Source organism: Rhinatrema bivittatum, chromosome 1, assembly GCF_901001135.1.
Source record: "Rhinatrema bivittatum chromosome 1, aRhiBiv1.1, whole genome shotgun sequence".
Classification (NCBI taxonomy): domain Eukaryota; kingdom Metazoa; phylum Chordata; class Amphibia; order Gymnophiona; family Rhinatrematidae; genus Rhinatrema; species Rhinatrema bivittatum.
In genome coordinates, this window is record NC_042615.1 from 183337162 (window position 1) to 183353131 (window position 15970).

General features: G+C 42.1%; 1 protein-coding gene across 4 annotated transcripts in view; it reads left to right on the plus strand.

The window, feature by feature from the left end:
* Positions 1-15970, plus strand: part of LGI2 (leucine rich repeat LGI family member 2) — a 70934-nt gene that overhangs the window by 46567 nt on the left and 8397 nt on the right. For all 4 annotated transcript variants that reach the window (XM_029590069.1, XM_029590060.1, XM_029590051.1 and 1 more), the window contains 2 exons: positions 5268-5437; positions 8553-8717. In XM_029590069.1, coding sequence (XP_029445929.1) covers positions 5268-5437; positions 8553-8717 — 335 coding nt within the window. The remainder of the gene's footprint in view (positions 1-5267; positions 5438-8552; positions 8718-15970) is intronic.

The window sequence follows — 15970 nt, forward strand, 5'->3', positions numbered from 1 at the left end:
AGCGGAAAGAGAGTGAGAGAAAAAAGGGGAAATGCTGGGGAGAGGGGGAAAGGGATCACCTGAAGTCATTTGAGGGGAGGTTATATAGGTGGATTGGGAGGGAATGGAACAGTGAAAGGTTTCTATCCACCAAAATAAATTCTGATATTCTCCCGGAAAAAGGATGAACAGTTTTTGTTCTTGTAAAAATAAACCCTGATAAATTCCTGGGAAAAATAAAAATAAATAAAAACTGAACATGAAGATGCCTAAGCATGCATTACCTGCAAATTAGAATTCTCCTGTGGTATCTGACAGCCTGTTAGTATGTATTAATATATTACAGTCTAAATAAGTATTCTGGCATTGAAGTATAACTTTTTTTTTTTGTATTGTTTTTTTTTTTTTTAAATCTGAACATGTAAAGTTTGTTGTACATTCAATGTTTTCCCTTCGCTCTGTTTAATATTTGCTTTCTGGGTAGGATCGATGATGCCACAATCAGGCGTGTGAGTGAGCTTTCAGTTGGTAGGATTTGGCTTATAAAAGCTGTACTTTTCTACCTTACCATCACCCTGATGTTCGGTTTCTCTGTAAGACCAAAATGTTGGCCATTAAGCCAGGATATCATTAAGAGCTGGCTGTTATTTGAATTAACAGTTGAATCTGGCAGATCTGAAGCTCTCCCACAGCAAAGTGCACCTGACTGATAAGTCATGCTTACAGCTTTCTGCATTTCTTTTGATTTATGCTAATGGATTTGGATCCTTTTGTTCTTTGATTGTTTCACGCAGCCCCATAGGCAAGTCAGGAAGCCAACGTGTTCATAAAAATACATGACAGCTCTATACAGAGGAGCAAATTTGTATAGGCCTCTAACTAACTTTCTGTAAGCAGTGCTACAACAAGAAAACAACATGCAGTTTGTACCTGTTCAGTGTCAGAAACAGTTTAGCTACCACAGCTTCAGAACCAGCACCACTATGTGTAGTTTCTGTGCTTTTCTTCCTATGCAGTTACTGGGTAAAGGTGTGCTTTTCTTTTAAATGAATGGACACAATGCAATTAATGAGTCCATTTATTGGTGTCTTCAAAAATGCCTAAACGTTTTGGTTTAATTCATTGTTGGACACATTATAGTCTATGGGACAAACAAAACTGCAGTATATTTTCTCTTCAAGCCAGACAGGGTGGGAAGGATCAAAGAAGGAGTTGGACCAATCAAGGTGAAGCACTTTTTCAATCAGCCTATCCCAGTGTAACTTCATTTTTTAAACTGGAAAATGAAGGAAAATCTTAATTTTCAGTCATTGCTCTATTGGACTTCTGAAAGAGAGGTTCTGAGTCTGAAGCACTTTCTCGCTGAGGAAAAAAAGTTTAAAAACGATCTATAAAGGAAGGAGAAAGCATGGTGGGCTATAATCTCCCTGTTGACCATTACAGGGTTACTACATCATTCAACAGGGGTAAGAGTGTGTCTGTCTTTGCACTCTGCAGCACAGTAGAGAGAGATCTGTGCTTTTACAGCAGTGGTATACAGCAGTAACTCTGGCATCCAGATACATCAGCCTTTGCTCCCTGTCTTTCAGTGTGTGCAACTCTTCCACAAACTGTGTCACTATCAGGCCGATTCAGTAAAAGTCGCGCGCGATTTAGTATTCAAATGAGGGCCTGCGGTAAAAAGAGGTGCTAGGGACACTAGCGCGTCCCTAGCACCTCTTTTTTGACAGGTGTGGCGGCTGTCAGTGAGTTTGACAGCCGACGCTCAATTTTGCTGGCGGTGGTTCTCAAATCCGCTGACAGCCATGGGTTCGGAAACCGGATGCCGGCAAAATTGAACGTCCGGTTTTCAAGCTGCGGGCCGATTAAAAAAAATTTTTTTTTAAATTTCTTTTTACTTTGGGACCTCCGATTTAATATCGCTATGACATTAAGTCGGAGGGTGTACAGAAAAGCAGTTTTTAATGCTTTTCTGTATACTTTCCCGGTGCCGGCAGAAATTAACGCCTACCTTTGGGTAATTTCTGAAAGTAAAATGTGCGGCTTGGCTGCACATTTTACTTAGTGAATCGCGCAGGAATAACTAATAGCATTTGCATGTTGCGGGCGCTATTAGTTTCGGGGGGGGGGGGGGGGGGGTTGGACGCGTGTTTTCGACCCCTTACTGAATAAGGGGTAAAGCTAGCGCGTTGAAAATGTGCGTCCAAACGCGGGTTAACAGTGTGCTCCACCGGAGCGCACTGTACTGTATTGGCCCATTAGTTATTATTATTAGTGTAAGACTATTTTAAGCAAGCAGGCTGTAGCATGCTTTGTTTCTAACAAAAGTGGCTGTGTCTGTTTTGCTGTCTGTGTGTGTCTATACTAGTACTAGGTATACAAGAGTGTACAATGTGTACTACCCTGTAACACTAAAAACTCCTAGCTGCTACTAGTAATCTGAGTGTTTTAAATTCCATCATGCCACTGGCATCAAGGGTAGACATTGAAACTACAATAGGAGAGGAAGAGGAAAGCTTTTCCTCTATAGGGACCTACTTGGGTTAGTATAAGCAAAACTACGATAGAGCCAGGAGTATCCTGACCAATATAGAGAGATTTTTTTTTTTCAGGAAAGGGAAACTAGCTACTGAGACAGAGTCAGGTAAGAAGCTGGAACAGCAGCTGCCTGCTGCCATCTCCAGTTACTAAGGTGCAGGAACAGAAGCATGCAGAATCAGTAAATGGTGGCATCAGCATCGGCAGTGGAAGGGTCACTAGGATGGAGCAGCCAAAACCAGCATAGCACGCTCCCCCCCCCCCCATTTCCTCCTGAACATTGTCTGCAGAAACTACTGATTCAGATGAATCGTGTGAGGGATTTTAGTCTCGGAGGGCACTAATCTTCTAGTAGTTGAGGAGAGTTGGGAAAGTCAGGTTACTAGCGTCCTATGCAGTGAGCTGCCGCAGGAGGCAGAAAATGATATGCCGGGGACAATAGAACCCCCCCTCCCCCCCCCCCCGAAAATGCATAGAGTAGAGAGTGTGAGAGATGCCTTTGACCTTTTTCCTCTTGGTCTACCTTCAACCTCAGTCCCAGGAGCAGCATCCAAAGATCCAGAGAGGGAGAGGGGATATCCCACAAGACATCAGAATTGTGGGGGGCAATTTACAGTTCTGGAGGATCAGCGTTTTGCAGAATGCAGTCACTGTTTTAAGATTATCGGTGGAAGGAAGGTTCTGGGCCATCTTTCAAACAGCAGTATGCAGCATCATTTGCAAAAACAATGTCCGTGTGTTAGTTTCAGGGGAGGCTGCCAGTACTAGTCTGGGGACCCCCATCTTCAATTCAAAGTAGCAGCAGCAGGAGCAGGAAAGCTACAGAAAATGGGAAGTCCCTCTCCGAAGTTTCCCCCTCCCCCCCTGCCTCCTCCCCCAGTGAGATGACAGGCAAGCTGTCCATGGGGACAGAGAGATCAAAATTATACTGTAGTGCAGTTTGGGATAATTTTTTGCTCTGGAGCATAGTCTTGAACTGGAAAAGTCTATTTGAGTGGCCTGTACCACTTATGCATCTATTTTGCTAAATTCTGAGCCACATCAAAATGGAGACATTGGGCCCATAGTATTTTTTTCCATGCCGGAAAAAAAAACAAGATATTCAGGAGGGCTCAGGATATTTGTTTCTGTTCTGCACCCTCTTCAGGAGAATAGCAGAAATACAAGAAAAACAAATATTGTGTTACTGAACTTGTTAAACTGTTCTTCTACAAGGCAGATTACTACTACTACTACTACTACTACTACTCATGTTTAAAGTGTCACTAGACAAATGCATGCATTTCATAAATAACACCATTACAAGTCTAATATATATAAATACCCGTTAACCTTATAAGAGGTGTCTAATTTCTTTATGACTAATATTTGTGGCAGTCAAAGATGATGTTCAATTGGTAGGCAAATCTTTGCAGCCACATACAGATCTGGTTTCCAGCACAACTAAACAATGCAAAGCTGCCCAGCTCTTTGATCAGGATTCTGTATCTAATACTTCATAAGCATGCAAACCTTGAAAACCAGAGACTGTAGATATGTGTGTGAACCACCAGGACTGGAGTTATCTAATCCAGCAGTTCTCCCCTTTCTTCATTCTTCAAATCTAAGCAGAAGCATGAACTGGCAGCACATGAGAACATTTGAAATGTTTTAATGTGAAGGTTTGGTAAGAAAAAGAGGGAAACAGCCTCTAATGCCCTACAGAGTCAGATAATTCTAATTAGGGAGATGTAGAAGAAATGGGAACATTTTGGGGAAAACCAATGAGAAACTGCCATTCAAAGAAGGGGAAATGAAAACTTTGTGCAACAGTGACGGAGCAAAAGGAATTCAATCCTTTAAAAAAAAAAAAGTAAAATGTGTCCAAACAAGGGAGCACGTGGCAAATGTGTAGTTTTTAAAAATGTTAATTAGCCCTCAAGGTTGGTCCTAGAGAGGCGTGGTGCCCCCTGACCATTTTTATACGCAACAACAGCCATGGCTTTCTTTGCTCTTTCTCTCCCACCTCCACTTTTACTTTTCTCTCCTCTCCCACTGGCCCCCAACACTGAGCCTTGCTCTCCCAAGGTCTCACTCAACCCCTACATCCCCAGTCATTCTGTTCCCCCAATGTTCTCACTATACCCCCTCCCTCATCCGTAATTTTCCCTCCAGAAGGCCGCTGCTCCAGTCTCCCAAGGGTCTCTCTCCCTTTCTCTCCTGCCACCCTCCTCCCCTCCTCAGCCCAGTTATTTGGAGAGAGTGGGCTGATGGTGCTGACCCATCCTTGCCTCTCTCTTTTCTGCACAGGTCAGATCACTGTGTTTGACTGAGCAGGGGGAAGAGAAGCCAGTGGCAGGAGGGACAGGTTAGATGCCACTCTCCAGCTGATCGGGCTGTGGAGGGGGCTCAGCTCTACCTCTGTGCTGCAGGCTTCCAGAGGGTCATGGGGAGCAGTGACTTTTTGAGCAGGTTTTTCAGCCCTATCTGGGCTGCCAAAGAGGGAATCAGGCAGAGGCAGTGATGGTAACTTTTTTTTTTATTTGGATGCAAGCTTCAAAGGGAGGAGGGGGCTGGACTAATGATGTTACACCGGGGGGTGGGGACTACCTTGGTGGGACAAAGCCCTCCAAACCGTGGGGTGCAGGGTAATTGTCCCAGTATGCTCCCCCCCCCCCCTAGGGAGGGCTCTGTTACCCCCTAGTTTGTTACATTTATCCTTCTGTCATCTTGTTGGCCTTTCACATACATCTAATTTTGTTTGTGTTTAGAGATTTAAGGGGTAATAGATTTGAATGTGACTGCAAGGCCAAGTGGCTGTTTTTCTGGTTGAAGATGACAAACTCCACAGTTTCGGACATCCTCTGCATTGGCCCAGTGGAATACAAGGAAAAGAAGTTAAATGAGGTCTCAAGCTTTGATTATGAGTGCACCACCACAGGTAGGGAATCTGAGCTTTTTGTTTGTAAATGCACTGTTTTTGTCTTCTGGGGGGGGGGGGGGGGGGTTTGGGATGGGAGAAGAAGTCTTCCCTTTTCAATCTGAGCAAGAGAGTTTGTATCCTGGAAGATAAGAATAGAGCAGTTGTTAAAAATATATATATTTTTTTGGAACACTAATCCAGTTTTTGCCAGCAATCCATACATTTCAATAGTGAATGTAGAGGGATGTGTGTGCATGCCTCTAGAAATGATTCTGCTCCACTTCTCATCAGATGAGTGTCCCTCCCTCTCTAGTTAAAGGTGAGGGGGGGGGGGGGGGGAGTTGCCATTTTGAACTATAATTGCCGGGTTTGTTAATCCTGCCTTTCCCAGTGTCATGGGCCCTGTAACCCATATCGGAATAACAAAGTCTGACATGACTCCTATATAATAAGATCAGTAGGTTAAAATGAAGGGGATTTTGTGATCTTCAGAGCAGTGTATGAAATTTGCACAAGTCAACTCTGATATAAAAGAGGTGGAGACTTACACTGAAACTGGTAGGCAGGTGTTGCCAGGGTTGTAACAAAGTAGGAATGCCATGAAAGCGCGATCCCCGTTGGCAGCCATTTCAGAGATTTTTTTTTTTTTATTGTGCATCTGGATGCTGACTAGTAATGCTTCTAAAATAAGTTGTAAGTCACTATAGTTAAGCTCTGGAATTCATTGCCAGAGGATGTGGTTACAGCAGTTAGTGTAACTGGATTTAAAAATGGTTTGGATAGGTTCCTAGAAGAAAAATCCATAAACTGCTATTTAATTAACAAGCAATAGTAGCTTGAGATTTATTTAATGTTTGGGTACTTGCTAGGTACTTGTGACTTGGATTGGCCACTGTTGGAAACAGGATGCTAGGCTTGATGGACCTGGTCTGACCTAGTATGACAATTCTTATGTATACGGCAGCCAAATGAGACTGCAGGGGCTATGGTGCCTGTCCTCACTTCCTGCACTGTCCATCAGATTCCTGCTCCCTCCAGCATGAACAGGACACCACCAGAGAAGGAGCACTGGAGGGAAGGAGGAAAAGAACACATGATGTAGGAAGCCAGAGTAACTGACAGCCGTCTGAGCCCCATCACTGTCTTTCAGCACACATGGATAAGCCATTTCAAAACAGAGGTATAATTGACAGCACCCAGTTTCACAATAAAAACTTCTGAAGTCACTGTCAACTGATAGTGTTTTGAAAAAGAACATTTTATCACAAAATGCCCATGTAAGATAGAGAGATTTGGCATGTTGATAAATTTAATATTTAATGTAATGCATAGTACACTTGGTCAAATTTAGAACTTCTCAATTGTGTTACAAGATAGATGAGAAATGTGTCAATCCTGCTCTCATTTAAAATGTGCCTCTATTATAAGCCTGTCTTATAATAGGTAGATGTATTCTGTTTGGAAGAGAACTCCAGAATTGCACAATATGAGGGTTAAATGCTGAGGCACTGTAACAAAGCCTACTCTAGTCAGAGAGTAAAAAAACTAAGGCTTTTCATAATGTGGTGGAGTTATAAATATGCGGGCTAGCACCCTTATTGAAAACACAACAAATACAAAGGCTTTAAACAGTCTTCAACATATTCATTAGATTCCTGTGCAGTCTGCTCATCTGTCAGTGGTACAGTGCATTACCATGCTTGTAGTATCTGGGGTAGCTGACCACGTTATACCTAGGTGTGATCAGTGCTATTAGCTCCTCACTTTCATTGACAATAGAAAAGCTCATTCTTCCCTAAATTAGACAGATCTGATTTACCCAACTTTTGATGGAACTGTGCATCCCATGGCAGACAGAATCCTGTTGCTGGAGCTAGCCTGGGGGCTCGCCATTTGGAAGAACCTGTGTTTGATTCCTGGGTCAGGTATTTTACCTCCAAGGTCTGGGGATATGGCAGAAGCAGCACTCATGGTCCCTGGGGAAAGGGAGCACTAGCCATTGCACGATGGCAATACTTAGTGGTTGGATTTAGGGCCCAGGATTGCAGACTGCCTGACCCAGACTGTGAGCCCTTGGCTGTGACATGGTTGATGTAGCCTAGAGGGCAAACCCACTAGGCCCATTCCAACAGCAGGCAGATACGCGCAGACAGAGACAAGGACTGGACTTCACCTGTACCAGTTCCATTCCTAGCAGGTTGGGCTCTTGGGCTCCAGAGGCCAGCAGGACATAGGCGAGGAACTCATGAAGAGCAGCAAGCAGGGCTGAGAAGCACTCTGAAGCCAGGGCAAGCAGCTATCATGTCACATCAGGTCCAGGCAGTGGTCAGGGTATGCAGGAATCAGGCAACATAGTCAGATCCAAGGCAGAAGTCAGAACCAGAAGTCAGAGGACGGACTGGACAAGACAGAGCGATGAAAGTGGACTGCAGCAGAGAACATAACTGGGCAAGAGACAAGGCAGGGACTGAAAAAAGACAAGGGCTAGGGCGGACAAGGCGCAAGGTCAGGAACAAGCAAGAAGTAATGACTGGTGCAGGCTGCAGACAAGAGCTGGAATAGACTGGAGACACAGGAACAAAGCAACACGCAGTGCTGCTGGAAGCATGGCAGGAGGACCTGTTGCTGAGGCGATTTGGGTCAACCCTGGGCACCAGTAGGGTTGTTTCCCACTGCAGGCCCTTATGTATCGGTGCGCCAATGGTGGCTCCAGGGAGGAATGGCATGGAGGCATGTCGGCCGGATTAGAGGCGTTCACAGCATTTGGGGGGTAAGTGTGGCCAGTCACAGAGTCATCCTGCAGCCAGCCAGACATTACACTGCCGCAAGGAGCTATGGTTTGTGGCCCCCAGTCAGACTGCTGATGCAGTGACTGGACTGGGAGAACTTGGAGGGGATGTAGAATTCATGAATGATTATGATGCCAGATCCCAGCCCCAGTTCCAATTCAGCTTGAAGCCCAAATGAGCATGAGGGAAACCATCAGGCCCAGGAAGAAAAAAAGAATCCTGTTCTAGTCTTGGTTCTTTGTGGCACTGTTTCTGTAGCACTCATTGTAAATCCACAGCAGTACACAATTTTGTACTTCCAAGTCCAGAATGTAATGTATAGTTTTTTTAAATCTATCTTTCAGATTTTGTTGTTCATCAGATTTTGCCCTACCAGTCAGTCTCAGTGGATACATTTAACTATAAAAATGATGTCTATGTAGCAATTGCCCAGCCGAATATGGAGAATTGCATGGTGCTGGAATGGGATCACATTGAAATGAACTTCAGGAGCTACGACAATATTACAGGTATACTTATGAGACCGTTTGAATACCTAATGCACTCATGATATCAAAAAGGCCATACAGGATAATGAAAAGATGAAATGTTTTCAGTGAGTTAAAATGTTCCATGCATATTTACTAACACCAGGATTGCCAGAGGAAAGGAGGTCTTAAACCAAACAAAAAAATAAAAAGATTTGGGTTTTTTCTTAGGGCTGGTAGTGTGATTATGCAAAGAGTCTATTATTTGTTGGGCCTAATGAGATGTAGGTATGTCGTGGAGGTGACATGGTAGTGCCTTAGGAGCAAGGACAATTCCTGATGAAGGATTGTTCTGGTTTAGTAGAATGGTGTTGAAAGGATCTGTCTTGAAAGAAATTTCCCTTCCAATCTTTGGGGCCTAGGATTATGTAGGAAATTGTCTTGAAGAAAGATAGGGAGAAAAATCACAAACATGATATTTTTTTAAAAAATAAAACACATCAGAATAAAATTACCATGAATGCATGACCTGGCTCCTTTCTGCTGTTCTGACAAAGCTAACATGAGACGCATACACCATGTTTTCACCCTTACTATGGTACAATGCATTTAATAGAGTGCTATGACCAGGGACAGTAGGATGTGAGATGAGGGGTGAGGGGTGAGGCGGGAACAGTATCTTGGTGGGATAGTTTTGAGATGTGACTAGAGAGGTCTGGAGTAGTTAAAGGAAGCAGAGAGTTTAACTGATGTTTTTGATTGCATAACATCAATTTGGCATGCTCAGTAGCTTCCTAGTTCCCCTTTTCTAGATGGGCATGATGTCATCAGCATGTCACTTATTCTATAAGGAATAATGAGGGGCTGAGACACATTAATAAATGGGGAAAGTGTCATATAAACTCCAATTATATACAAATGGACACAAATATAGGGACAATTTTTCAACATCCAAAATTAATATTTTTATTTGAACCCAAATCCAATTGTCTAGGAAAATCAATTAGCACCCAAAAAACAAATGTTATTCTGTTTGTTTATTTATTTTATAGGACCAATGATCACACAGTTAAATAAAAAATATAACAATTACAAGTTTAATATAATAAAATAGGGCTGTAGATGCTTGCGTTGTGTGCAGGTTCAAAGATCCCTCAGATTTTGCCCAATTCTGTATCTACCGGTATGTTGAGAGTTTCGGTGTGAGCACTTGCAGTTACTAATGTGTCAGCTGCTTATGAGAAGCAATCACGCATTCATCTACCCTCCCCTCTTTTCCTGTAGTATTATTCCTATATAAATAGCAATAATACTCAGAGAGGGTAATGATATGAAAAGGTAATTATATAATTCTTTTAGCAATAGTAAGATAGATTACAAAAGAGCCTTATGTAAAATACAAATGGTAAAGCATATAAAAAGCTAAGATGTGCTGTATATATACAAACCAGTGATAGTTTACTTCCCTGAGAAACCTCTGAATTGACTGTCTGGTTAGGCAGGCGAAGAGTGACTGTACCAGGGTGGGTATTGTGGACAGCACTGGGAAGGCTTTCACGCACAAGTTTGTGACACATTAGTAAGAGCTTGCTAGCTCTTCAGTTTCCTGTTCTTTGTCACAGCCTTTTATACTTATTGGGCATATCACCCTGTCCCTATCTCTGTCTCTCCTGCATTACAAAATTTTTCATGTGTTTATCCTTATATCTCCCCTCTTATTGGTGGTGACACAATAAAGTCCATGCCCTTCTTTTCCCATTTGTCTGTGGCCCCCTGTCTACCTTTCAGTTTTATTTCCTGACTCCGCCAATTTGCTCTTTTCCAGTGCAATTATTTTATACTATCTGTTCTAGTTTCAGCAATATAGACAATTATATAATTATAAAAGATAAATTCTTACTCTCCTGCTCATTTGCTCACAGTAATGAGAAAGTATTTAAAAACAGCACTTGCCTGTATTAATTTTCATATGATATTCCTAGCCATGCGGTTTAAATAGTGTTTCAAAGCAGCAGGAAGAGCTAATCACTATTGGGCCGATACAGTAAAAAGTACAGGAGAGCCGACACTCCATGTTGAACACCCGCTTTCCCGATGCATGCCCAGGCACCTCTCCTGAACGTGCAGTTCTCTATTTAAATGAGGTGTCATGTAATAAGGAGGTGCTAGGACAATAGCGTCCCTAGCGCCTCTTTATTAGCGAAGAGGAGGCTGTCAGCGTGTGCCGACAACCAACACTCTATTTTACTGGCGTCGGTTTCTGAACCCGCTGACAGCCACGGGTTAGGAAAATGGACACTGGTAAAATTGAGCGTCTGTTTTTCTAACCCGCTGATCAGCAGGCAGATTTTTTAAAATGTTTTAATTTAATTTAAAAAATGTTTGGTTCCTCCTTTTTAATATCGCTAGGATATTAAGTCAGAGGATTTACAGAAAAGTAGTATTTTCTGCTTTTCTGTACACTTTTTTTCCTGGCTTGGCCACACATTTTACTTTCAGTATGCCGGGTGACTAACTAATAGGCTCATCAACATGCATTTGCATGTGATGAGCGCTATTAGTTTTCAGGGGGTTGGCCATGCATTTTCGACATGCTATTACCCCTTACAGTAATAGACACGGGTAATAGACGCGGGTTGGAAACGTGCAGCCAATCGTGTGGTAAATGGTGTGCTTGGCTGAGCGCACTCTTCTGTATCGGCTTGTATGAGAGCAGGGAGCAAGAAGAAAGATTCACAGCTTCAAACACAGAGAGGGTTTTCCTGCCTTTGCATTATGCATTTAACCTTTTTGTTCTGCTGTGTGCAATTAAGTATTCTTTAAAGACAGATAGGCTTTCCTCTGTTCCTGTATCAATCATTAATCCTTTGTAGTATACTTATTCCTGAGTGTGCTTTATGCACTGCACACTGCTGAAGAAGCAGCACTCACAGACCCTGGGAGAAAGGGTGTCCCAGCCATTACATAATGGTAATATCTAGCGGCTGGATATAGGGCCCAGAATTGAAGCATGACAAAAGGATCTATTCTTATGAGTCTTAAAGTCTGTATACTGTGTCTTTTTTATGTGAATTGTATGGCAAATTAGCGACTTCATCTCAAATTTTTAAAGCCTAAAGGAGAATGTAGAGAGCCTATCATATATCTACCAGAAACCAAAAGGATTATACCATTGGCATAGGGAAAATAGAAAAATAGTTAATATAGGTTTGTAGCTCCCCCATGTGTGAAATTGAGAATAGTGTGTTCCTAGCCTATATAAGCCCTAGCTATCATTTTCTTCTGTGGAATTTTGAGCTGACCCTTCCAGGAACAGCATGTCCATGTCTGTTGCCTGGTTTTTTATTTGTAAGGAGGAAGGGCTCTGGGGTCTCCTGGATTGAGATCTGGGATTAAAAAGGAGACAGAGAGCTTTTACTCATTTAAGGACCATTTTTGGAAACTTTATTTTCTTTGAGAGGAGAGTTTTCCATCCTACTCATTTCATGATTCGGTTTCCCATTGTATGTCACTTTGTCTTTCGTTTTACTGAGTGTTACATAGAGGCCAATATTCAGTGCCACTTAGCTGGATATGTGATTACTTATCTGGCTAGGTGGCAGCTGTTTGAATATCCTGCTTCATTTAGTGATAAGTACTTTTTTCTGCTAAGTGGTAGGCGCGAAATAGGAATTTCAGGGAGCAGTTTCTTATCTGGTTAACAGCTGAATAAGTGTTGATATTCATATATGCTGCTGAATATCTAAGAACATAAGAACATAACATAAGATATGCCATACTGGGTGAGTATACATACATCAAGGGTTCTAAACACAGGTAATTATAGCAATGGACAATAGGGATGTGAATCGGGCTTCGGATGATTGAAAATATCGTCAGAAATCGGGGGCTCCCCCGAAACAATAGGGGAGGGCGGGAAAAACGGCACACAAAAATAACCCTTAAACCCACCCCGACCCTTTAAAACTAATCCCTTTGCTTCCCCCATCCTCCTGACCCCCCAAAAAACATTTTACAGGTATCTGGTGGTCCAGTGGGGGTCCCGGGAGCGATCTCCCGCTCTCGGGCCGTCGGCTGCCACTAATAAAAATGGCGCAGATGGCCTTTGCCCTTACCATGTGACAGGGTATCCATGCCATTGGCCGGCTCCTGTCACATGGAGGGAGCACTGGATGGCCCGCGCCATTTGTAAAGATGGCACCGGCCATCCAGTGCTCCCTCCATGTGACAGGGGCCGGCCAATGGCATGGATACCCTGTCACATGGTAAGGGCAAAGGCCATCGGCACCATTTTTATTAGTGGCAGCCAACGGCCCGAGAGCGGGAGATCGCTCCCGGGACCCCCACTGGACCACACCAGATCACCACTGATATCTCAGGGGGTCACCCATTTCAAATGTTCACATCTGAACAAGACTTTAACCGTCCTACTGCCTATTGTCATAAAAGTTTAATCAGGGATTTTCATGGCACAAATACCAACATATTTCTCAACCTTCATTCAGCATTTTCACGGAAAAGACCACCTTCAATGGTTTTTAACAGTTTCTTTACATGTTACCAGTTCTCATCAATGTTGTTGAAATAGACCAGAGATGCTGGGGATTGATTGTTACATCCCCTGATGAAACCGTGTGGTGAAACCGGAGTCTCTTGTCAGGAAGAGGAATATATTAAAAAAAAATTAAAGATAGTTATTGAAGATATGGTATTGGAAGGATTCCACCACCATGGATATATAAGAGGAAATGTGAAGTAAAAGTATTTGAGGGAATGACCAATTAATGAATCATTTTAATATATTGTTTTGTATATGTAATTACATGTGAAATTTGTTGTGTAATATATTTTTGTAATGGGTATGAATGTGAAGAACGAATGATTTATATGGATTATGTATAGTGGGTCAGACCAAGGGTCCATCAAGCCCAGTGACTAATCCAAGTCACAAGTACCTGGCAAGCACCCAAACATTAGATGGATCACAAGCTACTATTGCTTATTAATTTCCATCATAGCAGTTTATAGATTTATTCTCTAGGAACTTATCCAAACCTTTTTTTAAACCCAGTTACACTAACTGCTGTAACCACATCCTCTGGCAATGAATTCCAGAGCTTAACTATACGCTGAGTGAAAAAGAATTTTCTTCGATTTGTTTTAAATTTTCTAACTTCAAGGAGTTCTCCCTGGTCCTTCTATTATTGAGAGATTAAATAACCAATTTACATTAACTTGTTCAAGTCCTTTTATAATTTTGTAGACTTCTATCATATCCCCCCTTAGTCATATCTTCTCCAAACTGAACAGCCCTAACTTCTTTAGCCTTTCTTCATAGGGCAGCCATTCCATGCCCCTTATCATTTTGGTCGCCCTTCTCTGCACTTTCTCCAGTGCAGCTATATCCTTTTTGAGATGCGGTGACCAGATCTGCACACAATATTCAAGGTGCAGTCTCACCACGGAGAGATTAAGAGGCATTATGACATTCTCCATTTTATTTTCCATTCTCTTCTTAATAATTTCTAATATTCTGTTTGCTTTTTTGATCGCCACAGCACACCGGGTCGACAATTTCAATGTACTATCCACTATGACGCCTAGATCTCTTTCCTGGATGGTAACTACTAAGATAGAATCTAACATTGTGTAACTACAGCAAGGGCTATTTTTCCCTATAAGCATCACTTTGCATCACTTTGCACTTTCAGACTCGCAAGGTCCTCCTGCAACTCATCACAATCCACTTGACATTTAACTATTCTGCATAATTTTGTGTCATCCGTAAATTTGTTCACCTCACTTGTCATACCCCTTTCCAAATCATTTATAAATATATTAAAAAGCACCGGTCCAAGTACAGATCCCTGAAGCACTCCACTGTTTTTCCACTGTGAAAACTGACCATTTAATCCTACTCTCTGTTTCCTGTCTTTTAACCTACTTGCAATCCACAAAAGGACATCAACTCCTATCCCATGACTTTTTAGTTTTCTTAGAAGCCTCTCATGCGGGACTTTGTCAAACGCCTTCTAAAAATCCAGATACACTACATCTACCGGTTCACCTTTGTCCACATGTTTATTCACCCCTTCACTAAAATGTAGGAGATTCGTGAGGCAAGATTTCCCTTGGATAAATCCATGCTGGCTGTGTCCCATCAAAGCATGTCTATCCAAATGATTTTTTATTTATTCTTTATTACAGTTTCCACAATTTTTCCCGGCACTGAAGTCAGGCTCACCATTCTATAGTTTCCCTGATCATCCCTGGACCCCTTTTTAAATATAGGAGTTACTTTGGCCATCTACCAATTTTCAGGTACATCGGATGATTTTAATGATAGGTTACACATTTTTACTAATAGGTCTGAAATTTCATTTTTTAGTTCTTTCAGAACCCTGGGGTGTATACCTTCTGGTTCAGGTGATTTTACTACTCTTCAGTTTGTCAGTCAGGCCTACCACATTTTCCAGGTTCACCGTGATTTGGTTCAGTTGATCTGAATGATCATCCATGAAAACCTTCTCCGGAACAGGTATCTCTCCAATATCCTTTTCAGTAAACATTGAAGCAAAGAAATCATTTAATCTTTCCACAATGGCCTTATCTCTAAGTGGCCCTTTAACCCCTTGATCTGATAAGTCTTTTCTGACTAACTTATTTAGCTGGATTTTTTAAAATATCAAGCTCTTAGAGACTCAGACTTTTCTTTCACATCCAAAGAAAGAATGCATTTCACTGAAAAAAGGACCAATGAATCATTGGTATCCTAAATGGAGAGATTACATAGGAGTCATCTACAGGGAGGAGTGGCATACGGAAGGAGTTCACTATTAAGTTCACCTTCATTTCAAAGGAGATACAAGGAGAAGAAGAGTAATATAGGTACCCACCAGGTACCAGGCGTAGTAAGGAGAAGAAGGAAGAGGAACTTCAGGAGAAGTATGAAAATTGGACATCGACTCTCAGTAATTTCTAAACTGGAGAAAGAGACCATGCTTACCAGCCATATGGGAGGGAAGTTTTCACTTGCCCTAAACCATAAAGAAGGGAAGAATTGACAAAATACAAATGGAATTGGCTTTATCACCCAAATTAATTTAAAGAAAGCTAACATCACAAATGTTTTAAGAACTAGAAATGTAACATCAGATTGTGGATATAACTTGTTGCCAATGAGAACTGTAAAGAACTTTAATTAATTTCACCATACATCCGTAAAAGTTATGCCCGAAACCATCCAATGCTTCCTTATTGCTTCCTTATTGCTCCTTTGATCATTAGTGCTGTTT